An 18,554-nucleotide genomic window follows, 5' to 3' on the forward strand; every position below is an offset into this window, starting at 1 on the left:
TGATACGCACCGTCTTTAAAGACGAGCCTCCTTCACAAAACAGTGTCGCAGGTGAAAAATGCAAAATGCCACTTGTGTTTTTGTACTTGTAAAGTAAAACATGACTTATGATAATAGAAACAGAGCAGACACTGTGAGAGAGAAGCAGAGGGACAAGCCGCTGTGTAACTGCACTTCAGATACAGCAGAGCTGAAGGTGTGTGGATATATAGGGTTATCTGCGCAGTGTGTTGTTATCTAAATAATTTGTCTCTGTTTCAGCGGACCTATGTCAGTTCTTATTTTTCCACCCTGCTTTTTTCTCAAGTATTGCCGGCAGTGACGGATGCAGGTAAAAAAAAAACAGCCTACTAGACACGCAGCGACATCTACAGGAGCGGAGGTCGATGTGATCACAGGAATTTGAGGGAAATATAAGAGCGTCTTAAATCCATTAAACGTATCGATATGAGGGGCAGGAAAATCGATACATTATAATGAAAACAAACATCGCAATACTTAACTGTATCAATATTTTTGCAGGATGTAAGTGTGTAGCTGAACTTATGAGGAACAATGGCTTGGGGGGCTTTTAAATCATGATGGTAACATGCCAGAGGGCTTGGTGGTTGATTACTGTCAGGCAATTGTGTCGATCATCAAATGGCGCTAATGGAACTCTGATAACTGTGAGTCTTCACAGACAAAATTTGGTTGTGGTTACGACCATAGACTGGTTACATCTCACAAATATACAATGAGTTTGATAAGGCCTTATTGGTGGAAATAGCAGCGCATCCAATCATCCAAACACTAGCTCCTATTAGCCGACACACATTGGCTGAAGGCAGCAGAGACACCGAGAGAGCTTTTCAACTCGTGGCTCAGATAAAGTTTTTGTGTCACGCTCTAAAAAGAGAGCAAGAGCTGTTCAGTTATCACCTTCCTTTCAGCCGCACAATCCCGGGGCGTCACCAAGACGAAAGCAAATTATGTTTGACAAACACTCTTGTTTTGTTCAGCCTTCATGGTAAGTTAGCCCGAACAGCAGATATCATCAGATCAAAGACAATATTTCTTCTTAACATCTCTTCCTCCCTCCCTCCCAGGCAGACGTGCACTGCTGCGGCTGCTGCTCAGTTGTTTATCCCAAAAGGGTCGTAAGTACAACTTCAGAGTATTTGGGTTTTTTATACTTTATAAAGGGGATAGAGACTTGTGTGTGTGCGTATTCCAACGTGTACATCTACCATATGTTTGTATATTTACCTCTAAATGTATGTACATTTGCATGCATGTGGAGTTGGTTACATATATCTACCTGACTATGTGTCTGCGTGTTGTTTTACATGTGTGTACGTGTGTCTGTGCGGTTAACCAAACAAGTACAACATGAAAAAAAACTTGCATCAGTCCCTGTGCGTGTTTCTGATGTTTGATTTCAAGGCTGTTGAGAGCAAGAGCATCAGCCAGGTTTAAAAGTTCATCTCAGCTAATTACGAATCCCATCAGAGAAATCTGACAGCAGTTTCACTTAGGCGATCTCAATTACACGCAAACGTGTGCGAATTCTCACTCTGGATGGATTATATCAAGGTGTCACTAAAGGTTTTAACGACCCCCAGAAGACCCGAAATAGAAACAGTCCGTGTCAGTGTCTCAGGTTCACAGATGGGTGATCTAATTACCATAATATGGAAGCTGAATCAGCCTGTATGAAACAAAACACTGTGATGGGGAATGAGGAGGCAGAATGGAAAGCCTTCAGCCGGAACCTAATCTGATATTCCAGACGTCGACTTTGGATAGAAATCCCAAACAAGCGTGAACTCACCTACAATGTCAGTTTGTCACAATCTGTGGCTGAGGTTTCATTTAATGCTTGTTAACAACTCATTATTTCCCATTCGCAACACCTGCCTGACGGAGCGCAGGCCAAGCACTGCAGCATCACCTCGCTGAGAGAGCGGCTCGGGGCAGGTGGAGTAAACACAAGGACAGCATGAGCCACTATAAGGCCTAAGTGGAGTTCAAGGTAGGCCTGAGATGTATGCATGAGGTCAGGTGATCCCTGGTTTATTAGAGAGTCATGGCTTTTCACAAAGTTCGCACCCGCATCTTGAGACTTATCAACTAAATTGAAGCAATTCAATGATTGCTTGAACTATCAGTGTCAATCAAGCAATCTCAGAACCCATCGGCTGACGATTTAGCCTCCGCTGCTAACGGCCAATATGTCACGTCTTCCAATGAAGTCAGAAGATGTTCAGATTACTCAAATTGGATTTCAAGGCCGGCATCTCCTGTTCCATGGGCTGGTTAAGGTTTACAGTCTGATTAAGAAGTGAGAATGGAGATGGAGTACAGGCACGACGTCTACAACTGGATTGTTGCCTGCACTCATATGCAGATATCTGTTTTAAAGAGACTGATAAAAAGTTGTAGGATGAATGCCAATGGTTTCAAAGATTGTAATTCAGCTATAGCTTCAGCCTCTTTTGTCTACACATGGCTGTTTTCTAACATACAAGCAGAGTATGCTTAAATGTGATTGGTCAATTACACCACAGTCTGCACGGCCCCTGTTAGGAGAAGCTGGCTGGAGTTCCTACACGGAAGCTAAGCTCAGCACCGCTGCAGATGGGGTCAGGAGTACCACGTACTTCACTTAAAAGAGTCCTACAATAAACTATTGAAGTGTAAGCTGTATTTTATTTTTTTGTCACCACTTCACATTGACATCAGACAGCCTGGTTCCTCGGCACTATGTCTTACTCCGCACAGCGTCCCTGTATACCTACGCATGCAGCACATGGTATCGGATCAGCTGTTTGGGTCAGCGGTTTGTAGAAGAGACAACAACTGTAGTACTTTTACAGATGAGGCAGACATTCATTTAATTGTTTACCCCACTTCAAAAGATCCAAACTATCCTTTTAAGCGATCACTCAAGGCAAGGATGTGAACATGACAATAATTAAACTTCATTTATTAAGATGAATACATTCTGTATTAATCCAAACAGGAACTATTAAGGTTAATAGATGCTTTATTATGCACTTAGGGATAGTTTGAAATAATATAAAGACAGCGTAGTAAAGGTAAACTGAAAACAAAATATTTGTATTCTTCTTGCCAACGTGTACATTTCTCTCACCGGTGCAGTGGTGTCTCCCTAAAATGTCGCATATTAACGTGTATCAATCTGTTATTGAAACTTAGTCAAACTTATCTTTAATCAGAATATTTAATAGTGTATCAGGGCAGCATCTGATGTGCAAAAGAGCTTTTTGGCCTAATAGGACCAATTATTCCACGTTGGATAGGCGTCCAGACAGAGTGCCTGTCAGCAAATATTGAGTCATCCTGGACTGACGCCAGAGCGTGGTCTAATGAACGGCCTTGGGCGGGGAACGTTGTTGACTACTGATCACAGCCATGAGACCACTTTGAGGTCGAAATTAGCCCAAAGACTCGCTAGTTCAGATTTTATTTGTCTTTGAAACAATTTTAATAATTTCAAAAGTAGAACTTTAATCATATTAAGTAAAAACTGGTCGACCGGTCAATTCTATTTGTTTCTGTACGTTCAGATTGTGGACGGGAGCTCGTTATTCAGTCCTGTTTGGTCCCTCACTAATTGTAGTTTTAATTGTGAGGCTGTCAGTAAATATTGGAGCCACTGCTGTTCGGCCTGACTAAGCTTTCCCAGCATGCCTCAGGGCAGCAAGCAGTGCTGTCCGAGGACTGACTGGTGTTAGCTGGTAATTCCTCTGACTGCTGCTCTCTGCAGTAGACGTGGCGGGACACTTGGTGGCCGTCCCTAATTAGACATCCCTCGTAGCTGACTGTGATGGAGGATGACAGTGGTTCATTAAAGCGTTGTCCTGGTGATGCCTGTTCATAAATGCTAGCCTGACTGGGGGCCAAACTCATTAAACAGCGAAGTTGCTTTTCATCAATTGACTGGTGGTTCAATATGACAGCGTTAACTGAACCAAAGCACCGCTCTCTGCACTTTATCCCCGAGTGAGATGAGGGAAGCTGCGGTCATAGCAGGACGCTCACATTCACCAGTCTGATGGAAACAGCTCTCTAACATAGATACTGTTTCTATGTGGGACATGAATTCATTCTGTTTTTGTTCCTATGCAGCATGTTACAATGTTACAACTACATTTGTGTCATGTCTACTTAAATTTGATAAACCTGCCTTTTGTTTCTGACAACCAATAATAAAATCATCCTGCTAAGAAATGTTATCTTCACAGGCTACCAAATATTGTCAAAGAGAGAAACCCCATTAAAAAAAAACAGTATCAATCGTCAATCTATGTAGATGTTAATGTCATCATTTGAAGCACTAATTTTCTCAGTATGTGCTACACTAATCTCTATTTACAGATTCTACATAGAAATGTAGAATCGCTAGGCAGAGACTTGTATTTTAGGGAAGGCAAGTGTTTCCCATTGTAGTATCCTTGTAGTCCGAGTAGTACTGACCAATCATGTATCAGCAGGCTGCAAACAGTCCATGTGGAGAGCAAAAGCAGGCGGAACTGACATCCCGCCTCAACTTCAGACAAATTCCCTTGAAGCTGTGTCACAAAAGCTGTTCAGCGTGCAGATTTCCTGACTTCCTCGAATGCATCAGAAATTATCGATCCGACCTCCGTTCAACAAACGAGCATTTTAAAAGTAGTTTTCTCCTCCTCTTGAGGACAGACCTGACTCCTTTACTTTTTACAAATCTGCATCATGATGTTGAAATTTCGGCAAAGGTAAGACCCGTTTATTAAAGTGAATCACAAGAAAAACAGGTTCTTTTTCTGTGAACAATGCAGCACGAGAAAAAGGAAGTTGGTTATCGCTAAGCGCTGGCTAAACCAGACACACCTGACATGTTCACCGTTGTCCCCAGAGGCTATATCGTCATCAGACTATAGTCGATGGGATCCCAGATTGGTGCTATACTGACCATGAAAGCTTAGTTCTCCTGCTCGTGGAGCTGTGCTAGCAGTGCTCACATGTACCAGGATACCTGATACATGAGTGTTGAAATGAGCCAAAACACTGTAAAATGTATTCTCAGCCATAACATGCTTTGAGAAATACAGGGCGGGAAAACGGGGAGCATCAGTGGTTGGATTTTTGATGGAGTATCGGCTTAATTCCCAATCAATGCTGTTTAAACTTTACTCCAGTACCGGTGCAGTACTCCGATAATGACAAAGTAAGTTTGTTAAAATAGACTATTTTTTTGGAGCGATTGATAATTTAAATGGAAAGAGATGATATCGATGAGGCGTTATTGAACAGAGCAGCCTGGAGTGACTTTGAGTGGAGGAGCAGAGGGAACAGACAGCTCAGTGAGCGAGGAGGACATTCTGCTCCAACTTGGAGCCTGGAAACCCAAGCTAAAAAAAAGTGTAGCTTCTTCAGGATGTGTTAGTGAAAAATACAGATAAAACATCACCAGCTGTGCTGACACACTGTTATATCAGATGAATCTGAAGTAGTACTGCTTTCATTGCCCACAGCATGCGAGCCCTCACTCTGAAATAACAGATTGAGGCTTGAATCCAAACACAACTGTTGTCTCCACGCATTTCATCACACACAGTACAATCTTTGACTGCTATACTAGTTCAATAGGACTGCTTTTAAGTGTTCCAAACAAATGGGTAAGAGAGGCAGACAGAGAAGGGAGTAGACTACTCAACATGTCAGATGGTGAGCAGATGTGACGAGGGCTGGACTTGTTATGATAATCAGCTGTTTAACCTTAAGTGGCTTGTTTGGTTTAGATAATGGCTTTCATTCGCCTTTAAGGAGTTTGAGGCGAGTGCTTAACCTCTACTGCTGACCTTCTGCTTCTCTGTGAGTGTGTCGTGTCAGGGCTGCTTCTCTCTGACTGCTAGTCCATCAGTGCAACATGGATGGAAGAAACCTAGACTTTTGTTCTCTATAGTACACGATAAAAGTCTTGCATCTTCTTGGGTAACATTTACATATCTGAGTGACTGGACCGGGACTGATTTTGCACAACGGCTATGTTATCCAAGGCTGGTAGTAACAACGTTGCATTCCCAGCCTTGGAATGAAACACGCCTTGTATTCTATAATGTCAAACTTTTGGTTGTATCTATTTCAAAGGAAATGGACAGTTCTCCTTCAGCCTTTGTCATAGGGCGAGCAGATCCAGGTATAAGGCCCCTAAATATGGCGTATTTGCACTGTGTTAACAACTACATGGAAGTTTAAATGGACCATCTTGGACTATCCACAGGCTCATGCCGAAACTGATATAACTTGACATGCCAGATAATCTTGCTTCTGTCAGCTGAAACCCACAGGTAGTGCCGATTTCTCCAAATGCTCAGGTAAATCTATTAAAAATCCCCAGCAAGGATAGATCTGCCTCTCGTATAATCTGCATGTATTTAACATGATAAGAAAAGCCTGCCATCAGCACCTTCCTTCCAGTGACATTTAAGGATAATATTGACCCCGACCACTTTTGTGGCTGAGCGCAAGCTAATGGCTGGCTTTTAAATCTGTGCGATCTCCCTGTGTGAGAGTGTGCGTGCTCTTATTCAAACAAAACCAACCCTGTTTCATAGACAGCAGAGAGATAACGACACATTAATGACAGAACATAATGTGGTCAAACACGAAAACACGCCATGTTAGCTGCAGCCATGGAGATATGACGGAGCCCAGCACCGACAGACTTTAAGAGCTATTAGATCCATTTGCACGCGTGTTTGTTTACATTACCAAAAGCCCTTTACAATACTGGACAAGGACATTGCATTGGTGCCATCTAGTGCCTTCAAACCTCAGTCCTAACTCCAGACAGGGTAAAACCATGCCAAACATGAACTGCAAAGTAAAATCTCCAATATTACAAAGGAAAACAGGACTTTCTTTAAAGGTTATCAAAGGTTCAAACTTCTGTTTCTGGCGTGAGAGGAAGTTGTTTAAGGTTTGTAATGTTAGCATTTCAAAATAAGAGCTCGGCTGCCATAAAGGTGAACCCATGTTCATTCACATTCTTGAGCAGGAGCTGTTTTTGTGATCAAAGGCATATTTTAGGTGACCCAGGAGTCTGTGGCACGACTCCTCTGATTGCCGTATCCCTTCGAGCCTCCGTCATTGAAACAATGATAGCTCCACTCAAGCTCGAGGGCTATTGACATTGACAGGACTTGAACTTTATTCTAGTGGGTTATAATATTCAAACTGATGATGGCTATTCATAGACTGAATGTGTGTGCGTGAGAGAGAGAGAAGCAGAGCGAGCGTGCGAGTGCTTGTGTGCCACCAAACATCTGTTTTGACTGCAGCGTTCCTCCTTCGTCTGCCCTTAAAAAAGGAAAACCAGCAATTTGTTGCAAATGAGGTAAGTCAATGTGATCCCTGCTCGCATCTGGGAGCAGAAAAACAAAGTCCTGCACAAAAATACTCTCCCTCTCTCTCTCCTCTCTGTAAAGTAGGAGAATCTTTGTTTCCAACCCCAACATAGTGTTGTATCCTTGTTTCAGTATCGTCTCAGGATTCACTAACATGCGTGTGCCTCAAAACAATATTTTCACTCTGCTAAACCTGAATGACCCCATACAAGGGTTCATATGATATCTATGACTGTTTACATGCTTATTACTATCTTGATTTTGATCTTTTTGGTGATTTGCTGTTTATATGGAACATTAGAAACCTGGTTATTTATATCCCTGCTTACATGATCATAATGGTATCCAGGTTTATTATCATCTGCAGTTGTGTCTGATTTCCCACACTCTTGATTTATCAGTCATATTATTCTGTATTAACAGAGAATGTTGGATAAGGCGATTGCATCTGGTTTCTCTCGGAAAACACCAAGAAGAAAATCCAGGTTTCGAAACTAGCAATGAGGGTTCATCCAGATTTCTGAAAACAGGATATGATATTACGCCAGGATACTTCAAAACCCAATCACAACCAGCTCATTACTGGCATGCAAACACCAATAAAGTTATGCACATTGCACACATTTTGTGTGTATTTCCAGTGTGCTCTCTTCACTAGGTTGATAAATACGGAAGCTTCTTCACGGTTGGCCCTTTTGCGTCTAAAGCCAGGTCGTCTGTTTGGTTAGGTTCAGGCACAAAAAGTTGTTGGCTAATTTTAGACACACATTTTGATAAATAATAACCTCATGAGGGCTGCACAGTGGTGCAGTGGTTAGCGCTGTCGCCTCACAGGTAGACGGTTCCCAGTTCCAAGAAGGGGGGCCTTTCTGTGTGGAGTTTGCATGTTCTCCTGGTGCATGTGTGGGTTCCTTCCAAAGTTCAACGGCATGCTCGGTATAATTGGTGGTGAAAATTGCCTGTAGGTGTGACTGTGAGAGTGAGAAATTGTCTGTCTTTATGCGTGAGCTCTGAGATTGACTGGCGATCAGTCCAGGGTGTACCCCCGCCTCTCGCCCAATCACAGCTTGTATATGCTACAGCCCCCCTGCAACCATGAACAGGACATCCAACACAGGCAACCTTTTTGCGGTCACGCGAAGTGCTTCCAGGGTCAAGAATGAACTTTCAGCCGCAAAAATTTTTCCCTCATAGAAGCAAAGGCAGTAGGAGTGTGACGTTATTATTAGCTCGGCCTAACAGGAAGGAGGTTGATGTCGATGTTGGTGTGTACTTTAAAAAGAATGAGACCAAAACACATCCAGTCTCCTAACTACTGATGTCTGTTACTGAAGGAAAAAGAAGGGGTACAGAAGACCCTTTGCAATCAAAAACACACATTAAAAAGTCTGAATTACTTGTATATGTACACTAAATTAGGTCCATCTGTATGTTGAGAAGGTCCAAGTGTGTTGCAAACACTGACTGTTCTGCCAAAGCAGAGATTAATACGCTGCTTTGTCGTCTCGCCCTCCTCAGAGCTCCTAAACTGTGCTGGAACTCTTTCCCTTTAGATATTTTTTTTGGCAATAATATAAGTGTTTGCTGTTGACCAATAAACTGACTGTGTTGCAGAAGGGGGGATTATATGCTGGAAGAGTGTCCGTAAATCTTTCAATAGATGTTTTAATAGTTTTTCTATCTTCAACAACTGTTACCATTGTTCGCATCATAACTCTAACTGACAGCAATCCTGTTTTCCATCGAGAAAACGACACATTTGACACATTTATTGCTTCTGCAGAGGATGACTGTTAGATACGCAAACTGATGCTCAAATGATCCTTAACTTTTACGTTACAGCACAGGCCCAAAACCATTGTTGGATGATTCTGACATAAATAAAGGAGGATAAAGCTGTTTTAAGTGGATGCTGGTCGAGAAGTGGATTCTGGGTAAACTACAGTTACTCCTAGCATCAAGATGTGTTATAGTTTAAATGAACTTGAGTTCAAGTTTCTTTTTCAATAGATACATTATCATACAATAATCGGGTATGCTTTGTTATTTCCTGCTTTCAAACAGTTTTTCAGAAAAAATTGTGATTGACATTTGGAATTTTTTACACTCTCTCATTGCACAGCCAGGTATCCCAGCATGCTTTGTGCAGTGAAAGCTGCCACTTGCTATTGACAATACATGGGTATATTGGCTATATATGTTAATTTTCTCAAAAGACACTTTAGGTGCAGTTGGCCTACACACCAGCCCTTTTTACACTGCGGTTCCGCCTTAGTCATTTACATTGGACCAAGCACTGCCGTCGTTAAGCCCCACCGGCATTGCGGAAGCAAAACATGTGCGAGTTGTAAACAAACAGTGCGTTCTTCAAATACACACACATGGCGCTGTTCCGCCCTGCCGGCTCCGCTATTTACACAGACGCCGTTTCGCCTCTGTTACGCCTCTGTTACGCCTCTGTTACTACCTCCACTCAGAGGTGGAACGACTTCGCCCCATCATTCCGCCTCTGTGCATTTTACATATAAGATGGAACGTAACAGAGGCGTAATAATCCCGCCTTGAACTGGCAGTGTGTAAGGGGCTTGTAAATCAGGTAGGCTAGCAGGATTAGCATCAGCTTTACGGGTACCTGACTAAGTAATGGAATCCCAGCACACAGAATGACATCGTGGACACAGACCGACGCAGCTCCGAATGTGTGAGTGTGTGAATGAAGTAGACTCAGGTGTACCCGAGGCAGGATACTTACAATAGCATGTTCCTCGGAGGGGGTTACCAAGGTAACGGTTCTCTGAGTCACATCTGGAAGAAAACAGGAAGGAGTGACAGGCGGGGAGAGGGAGAGAAAAGGAAGAAGAGAGAAAGAATAAACATTAGCACTCGACAAGGGCTGAGTTTTTACAATGATAGATTTCACTGTTAGAGAGAAAAAGAGTGTGTGTGTGTGTGTGTGTGTGTGTGTGTGTGTGTGTGTGTGTGTGTGTGTGTCGAGTGGGTCCTTGCTGCAGGTATTGTCTCCCCCTGCTCTTTGCGAGGTGATTTCCCTTGACACTCCTGTCTAGCCATAGCTGCCCTTTTTTTCCCAGGGGCCCACACAGACACATCCACACACACACACGCGCACTTACCCATGAGACACACATATTTACCAGAGAGAGCAGCTTCGACGGCTCTGTTTGGGAGAGAAGTTTACAGTTTCTACATGTTTATTAAGAATCTGAGATATTTTTTTAACTAACCTCTAAAATGTTCAAAAACAGATTTAATAAACAACATCAGTGGGTCTCCACTTTAAATTTCTGGTGAATTAATAAATGTTTTCTGAAGGAAAAACTCAAATAGGGGAATATGGCCGCTTGGTCAGTGGCCTCCACGATCCACGATGTATGGTCGGGTTAAACTTTCAAAATAAAGCGGTCAAGTTAGCAGTAGGGGTGTAAGACAGTATTGCGATAATATGACTATTGGTACTGTATCCATTCTCAACAACAGTAAATATTTTTCTTAATAACATACACAAGATTATATGTTTACAGCACTGTAATGAACACAAATATCCAAAATAGTGATTGCAGGGTGCTAGGGTTTTTTTTAAAATATATTTTTATAATTGAAATAAGATTTAAAATCTATATAGTACATAACCTTGCTTACAGTATTGCAATATAATTAATCACAACCCAGTATCATGATATGTACTGTATCACCATATTCTTGGCAACACACAGCTCTAATTAAGCAATATCACACTTGAGGTTGTGAAGTTGTACTGAATAATACCAAGGCTGTGATTCGGTGGTAGGCGCGAGGCTGCAGGCCTTTTATACAACAGTTAAACAAGCGGCAAAAAGTAGTAAACAGTTATAATCAACAACAGATTGTTTTTGCTCCATTGTGATGATGGTCTGGTCTGAGACCGTATTGAGGAGTAACGAGTACCACTGATGAGGCTTCTCTTTGGGGGCTTTGATGTTGCCATAGCGAGGAGTTTGACTGACAGCCAGCGATCCAATCATGACAATCACATAGAGGGGAGCTTTTTGAGTCATCCAATCATGATTCCCAGTTTGCGCTGCGTACGTACTTGATAGTTAGACAGAAACTTCACAACATTGAATTTTATCATTTTATATTTAACAGCCAACATTCAAACTTATGAACACATGCAAGCCATCCGAGTCATCATGCCTCAAGTCAAGTCGAGTCTCAAGTCATTAACTTGGAAGTCCAAGTCAAGTCACAAGTCGTCAAAACAGTGACTCGAGTCCTCATCTCTGGTTGAAACTCACTGTTGCTTAGTAATGAAAAAGCAATGTCAAAGTTTGGTTACAATTAGGCACTAAGAATATTTGGTAAGGTTTAGAAAAGATTATGGTTTAGGTTTAAATACTTACAAAACTTACGTACAGTTAATAACTTTATTCTTTATAGAAATGAAGCTTGGTCTTCTGGTTGAAAATTCATGTGTATGTTTGAACCATCCATTTGCCAAGCTTCATTTGTGTTTGGTATTCCTCTATGGTAGTTGAAGTAGCTCTTTAAATACAACTTATGCAGATATTTCATTCTTTGGAATGACATTTCACAGTGTTGGTCAGTGGAAAACAAAGTAGGAAACAAGCTTGACATACTTTGACAAAGGAGAGAGTAAAAGCACAATGACATTTGAGTTTAAATTCAACAACATCTGTCATTATGGATATATTTTTCCAAAGAAAAAAAAGCATTGTGAAATCGACTGTCAGGCCGTGTCAGTCACTGCCGTCAAACGAGGATGTACTCTGCGTTTCATTTGCATGTCATTTTAATATACTTCAGTGTAACTGACTTTGAGCACAAAGAGGCTGAACATCTGTTAAAGAGACACATGTTGATGGACAGTAATTGGCTGTGGTTGAAAGTTGTGACCTTTACGTTACGAGAAAGTCTCTAATGACCTGTAACCTCTGCTGCAACATAATTAGGTTAAACAAATTGATTTTTCCAGTCGAAATGTAACGACTGATTCAAAATACATAATGGGATTTCTATGGCTTCCAGAGGATCCTGAGGTCTAGGAACATGAGGGCACTTAAAGCAAATGTTAATCTCAACACTCAGCTAAAGGAATTAAAGAAAACTATCAGGGTTAAAGGAGTTTTTCTTCATATTCATCAGGAAATTATGTGCATGCTAGTGAGGCCATTAAAGTGTCAAGACGGATGACGTGTACCTGCAGTAGTTCAGACTAAAGATAAGGAAATTACCGCCTGGCAGGAGAGAACAAAAGCCGGAGTTATCGAACCTTTGCTGCAAGCTGAACAGAAGAGAAATGTTAAAAAGTGCGATAAGAGGAACCAATGTAGTCGTTATTATAATGTCAGGGCTTTGAACACGTCGTCAAAGAGCGCTTGCGTTGCCAAGATGGAGCCGTATTAATCTTATTTGTTCTGGTATACGTGTGTGTGGTTTCATAAAACTTTCATCTGGAAGACTTTAAAAAGAAAAACAAAGGGGTGTTTACTGACTTTGCAACAGCTTGATAAAATTCTGAATAACGGCCATACTAAAAAAAAAAAAAAGAAAACACGCCGCTTATCAAACCCATATGCAGGTTTTTGACAAGCTTCACCAAATATGAGCAATAAATCAACCAAAGCACCCCACAGTCCCGGTTTCACCGAGCAGAGGCGGGAGGATTCAGAAAGACGGAACGCTGGAGGAGGGAACAGAGAGAGCATAAAAAACAAATAAAGAAAAAGAGGAGTGAGTGGAGAAGAACATGAGGGCAGGTGAGGTTTACAGCCGGGATGTTTGTGAATTCTCTTGTAGTGCAGCGGAGGGTCACAGAGCAGCGCCTGATGCTGAATATTTCATTCTACTATAAACCCCCAGCCAAGGACGAGGCCTTAAAGCACGGCTGCTTCGCGGAGCCTCCAGCCTGAATCAGGAGTTTAGAACGACCATAAAACAAATAAAGAAGAAGGAAGGTGCTTTTGGAGTAATGGTAGCACGTGAATCAGTTTAAGAGGCCACTTGATGCCCACACCAAGACGTTCCAGTGAACCCAGATTTCTGCTGAATACTGCTGCCTGTATGTTTTTACATTTTATTTCAATTTAGCAGCACTCTCATTCGCACATTTTTCCTGAGTATGACAACAGTGGTGGATAAAAGACACGTGCTGATCAGTCCCTTATTTTGTGTTCTTCCTCCTTAGATGGACAAGTTCTTTAAATCCATCCAAAAAATAGAACCTTGTATTCATAAACAAAAAGAGAAAAGGTGAATGAAGAAATTACAGTAGACAGTAGCTACAGTGGAAAACTACAGTAGGTTATAAAAGCAAGGAAGACAATTTACAGTTTAAAGTGATCATCTCAAAGATCTTAGTTTTGTTCTCTTTGGCAACACCTATGGCGTTAACGGTAATTGCAGGAGCACACTTCCCAGATATTCAGACAGTATCACATGTGTTACAATGACGGTTGGCTCCGGTTGTAACTCTAGATTTTCCTCGCTGACGGTCGCTTTCCTTTCAGACTGTTTGCCTTCATCTGAGCGTCGAATTTGTTTCTTTTTCTTTGGATTTTCACTTACTGTTGAAGTTGTATCTGTAGTCATCGATCTTTTCTTTGTGTGTTCAGCCATAGATTAGTGTTTACACGGAAAACGCGTCACTAACTGGGCGCTGCTTGTGATTTTTTCTGTGAAAGTCGCACCAGACACCCAGTCTGTAATACTGCAAAAGCAAAGGCTTTCATCAGTGGGCCATTGGCTCAATCACCATTGTGTTGCCTCATTCGGTGATAGATAGTGACTTAACATTTATTTACATGAAACGCTTCGATTACTTTGAAGCTTCTGTGAGGAGTTTTTATCTGGTTATGAAACATAGTGAAATTTTGATTACTCTATATGAGCTACAAAAGGAATCCAGACCATCAGCGACAAGATTGATTATTTCTATAGAGTATTGTTTAATACCTGAAACTGCTGGCAGGGGGGAGGGGTCAGACAAAGCGAATAACTGCATGCTGCCTTTGTTTACATTTTCCAGTTAAAAAATTTAAAGTGAGTGATACATATGACTGTTAAAGAATGCATGTCAGGACAAAATCAGCAAAGAGATAAGAGGGACGGCTTCGCCAAAATCAACAAAAACCGAAAGTTCCTCAGAGGAGCTTTAAACTTCCAATAGTCTCATATGTAATGGTTCAAGCATCATAATGTAACCTTTCCCCCCATAAAATCCCTTTGATGGCACTCTGACAGCAAATTCCCACAGTGGGAGGTCAATAAAGGTATTTATTCTTGAAAGGACATTGAGGTTTCCCTAATTTCCAATGCCGTCGAGATTACAGGCACATTAAAACAATAAAAAGAACAAATACATCTAATCAATCACAGAAACAATAGAACAGTAAAAATCCATTAATGTGACACAGTGGCTCGTAATCAAAGTATCAAACTCTGCAAGAGAGGGAAGAACTTTAAACCAAGTTCAGTGCGAGCTGGAGGGACTTGAAGAACTAGCCAATCAGTGGAACGAGGCATGTAGGTTCCCAAATTCCAGCCCAACAAGTTTGTGATGAAAGGAGGTAGCTTACTAATACCAGTTTATTGGGCCTCTCTTCAAGAGAAGGCAAACCAACCGTCTCATAAAGGACACAGTGGAAGAATGGTGCCAACAGTGAATGCAACTTGGGTTCAGCAAGAAGTGAATAACCATTTACTGCCTGGCTTTTTGGCTGAAGACTCTCCTATTAAAAGTCGACATATTCAGTTTACAGATATCATGGCAGTGATGACGATCTCTTGATGCTTGGGAAGATAGAGCTAGCTTCATTTTCTGTCTTCTTCAGAAATGTGTTACATTAGAAAAGAATGGAGTCTCTCCGTGCCATATACTGCACCACTGATTATAAGCACAACAGTGGGCCACACTGCTGCACTGGGTGACATGTTCCCTCAACATTATTGTGTCGATCATTTGACACCGTCCTGCGGCCCCAGGTGTTCACCAGAGGACCGAAGGTGTGTGAGTCTGCTGCTAAAAATAGTCAGTACCATTCCCTCCTGTTTGAGTCACCACTTGCACCAGTGGGCAGAAGTTGACAGAAAAAAGAGAAAGGAAATAAAAAAGAGGAAATAAAGAAAGACGGAGAGAAAGGTGGCCTGGCCTTCAGAAGTAGAGACGTGGAGGCATAGAGAGGATGAAAGGCTTTTTAAACGAACACTTTGGGATCCAGAGAGGCGACTTGCAGAGAGCGCAGCGTCATCTCCAGAGGGCTCTGTGAGTTTAAAAGCTTCGGAGTCGCTTCCAGCCGACTGCCATGAAGGAGCGCAATGAGCACTAAGCCTGTTCCAGCACAGGAAGATTTAATGTGATGAACATGATTTTATATATTGCCATGGGCCCTCGAAGGTGCCAACTATGTTCTAAAAAACTCTATATCAGATAATAATCACCAGGCATTTGTAGTGATCTTTCAAACTATCACACCAAACCTGTTTCTGCCTCCCCAAGAGGAGGCTTCAGATCTTGCTTCTGATAAAGACAGCTGATCAAGACTCTGTGCTGTTTGGGAATATTTATGCAGGGTGGAAGATACAAGATACAATAAGCCTGAGCTTTTCCCAATTTAACCAGACGTCTACAGTCGGCTCTCTTTGTTACGGTTGTAACTCTTGATTTTCCTCGCTGACGGTTGTTTTCCTTTTTAGACTGTTTGCCTTCATCTGAGCGCCGAATTTGTTTCTTTTTCTTTGGATTTTCACTTATTTTTGAAGTTGTATCTGTAGTCATCCATCTTTTCTTTGTTTGTTCAGCCATAGCAGATTACTGTTTACTCGCAACACTTGCTGAGACCGGAAAAGCAGCCGCTTAGCTCCGCCTACCCTCTCTGGCAGACCAACCACTGCTGGCTGATGGAAAGCGTGTCACTAACTGGGCACCGCTTGTGATTTTTTCCGCAAATGTCGCCACAGACAGCCAGTCCGTTATGCTGCAAAAGCAAAGACTTGCATCAGTGGGCCATAGACTCAATCACCATTGTGTTACTTAATTCGACAGTTATTGACATGACAAGATTATACAACAGATTATTACTTTAAGGAAGTGATTAATAGACACCTGGAGGAAAAAAAGGGCATGGGTGAGACAGGGGAGCTGAATAGTTTTTCCACTGCAAAGTTTGAAGTTTACCTCTGATTAATTGACCTATTAACTTTTGTTATTTTGGAAGTAAAAGAAAAATATTTCATTAAAATCCTTTGTTAACTTTGGATCGCGGTTGCATTTTGTTTTTTGGATTGTTCCTCGCTCAACATGCTCAAAGTTCAATTTTGGAGACGAAGCCAGCACAACATACATATAACTCCTGGCACTTCGCATCTCTATTCTAAATGCTATAACCACACGGTCTTACCCCTTTCCCACTGAAATTAGCGCATTGATGCAGGTTTTTACGACCCGGGAAGACTTATAAATGCTGGCTGTCTCTGTTCCCATTGCCAGTGGAGTATACTTCTGTCGGTCTCTTTTCTGCTGCGTCACCTTAGACGGGCGGAATTTGTAGCTGAGATGACGAGGAGTCGCAGAAGTTACTAACGGAGCATAGCATCGCGCCGGAGAGGGGTCGGAGATTAGCGTGTCGACACGGGATGTTAGCAGGTTTTTTGACCAGTGGGAAAAGGGCTTAAGTGTCCCCCTCTGTCACTGCTTCAATCAGCATTCTTCCATATTAATACTTACTATGATGACTACATAAGTGTATTAACGCTGATAATAAAGGCAAAATGCAGCACGCTATAAATAACCAAACGGTGTTCATATTGTTTACATATACACATAAAGTCAAGTGTGGAACACTGTACATTTCTCATCCCTAATGGTCCCCATCTTGGAGAACTCTTTCATTTTTATTCATTTAATGAAATAAGTTGAAGTCAAGTGGACAAACAAGCTGACAGACCTTTTATCAGATGACACTGCAGTCCAAATATTGGTGATAATTCTGTGTAAGGAAGCAATTTGCATGTAAAAAGTGGAAAAAAAAGGCTGCGTTTGAGGCAACACTACCCTGTCAAAATTCATGCACCTCGCAAGTAAGTTTATAATTTACATTTAATACTACATGGCCGTGTACAAACAGAGATATCTGAATTGTGTGTGCTTTGCTTTCAGTTAGCTAGCGAGCTTGTTAGCACAGCTAGTTAGTAACCAGCTAGTGAACCAACAAGCTAAATTAGCTGCAAGTGAACTGGCAACATTTGAAGGCTTCTTTAAGATAGTAGTGCAGCTTATATTCCATCTATAAAATAGTAACATAATAGCCCCATTGTACCTAAAAAACAAAGATGAACGAAGCAGAAACCAAGACAGTCGTGTACGCTTTCCACTGGTACTGACTGACCAGGGCCTGAGGCTGATACGGGCCAAATACAGGCTTATGTATGTGTTAAATCCAACATGAAAAGACAGATAAGCAGACTTGCATGAGGCTAAGTAGGGAGGTGAGAACAAGACATTTGTTCTCTTGGGGGTCACTAAAGTCCTGGACGCAGAGCCCCGACAAAAAGGGGACGGACACTTAAGCTGCTTACAGCGTCCTAATGGGGACAAGATAAGGGCCACACAGGACCGGGCTGCCTCATCACTGAGCGCACGCTCTGACTCAGCTACAGGCACAAAGATACACACATATACACATGAAGAAGTGACACATATTTTGCTCTGTTGCTGTTCCTGTAAACGCCTGCAAAGGTGAACTAATTGGAGATAATAGGTCACAATGACATTGGACGTCATGTGATGTGAAGCTGTTTCAAACGGTGAGACTTTTACAGGCATTAAAAATCAATCAGTACGCAGCTAGTAAAACAGAAAATACACACATATCACCCACTGTTTTGCAGCATTCAAGGCGGCAAACATTGACAAGCACAAAAACACACACAAGCACACTTTCTCTCCACAGACGAGCGCAGGAAAAGATGCAAATAAGCAGTCAATTAGAGCAGTTCTCCACATTTGGATGGGAGGCTAATTAAAGCTAAATCAACACAATCAAACAATCAGTCAGACAAAGCAACACGAGAGAAAACAAGCGGGAGAAGAGTGAATGCTAAACTAACAGTCACATGCACGTTAGACTTTAACACGACTCCCCCGCA

General features: G+C 41.9%; 1 protein-coding gene across 1 annotated transcript in view; it reads right to left on the bottom strand.

The window, feature by feature from the left end:
* The window catches only part of atrnl1a (attractin-like 1a), a 312,150-nt gene that overhangs the window by 163,453 nt on the left and 130,143 nt on the right, over positions 1–18,554 (bottom strand). Inside the window, exon 22 of the mRNA XM_069659074.1 lies at positions 10,147–10,199. Coding sequence (XP_069515175.1) covers positions 10,147–10,199 — 53 coding nt within the window. The remainder of the gene's footprint in view (positions 1–10,146; positions 10,200–18,554) is intronic.

This window comes from Semicossyphus pulcher, unplaced genomic scaffold, assembly GCF_022749685.1.
Source record: "Semicossyphus pulcher isolate SPU_LCO1_2020_fin unplaced genomic scaffold, fSemPul1.0.p SCAF_12, whole genome shotgun sequence".
NCBI lineage: Eukaryota > Metazoa > Chordata > Actinopteri > Labriformes > Labridae > Semicossyphus > Semicossyphus pulcher.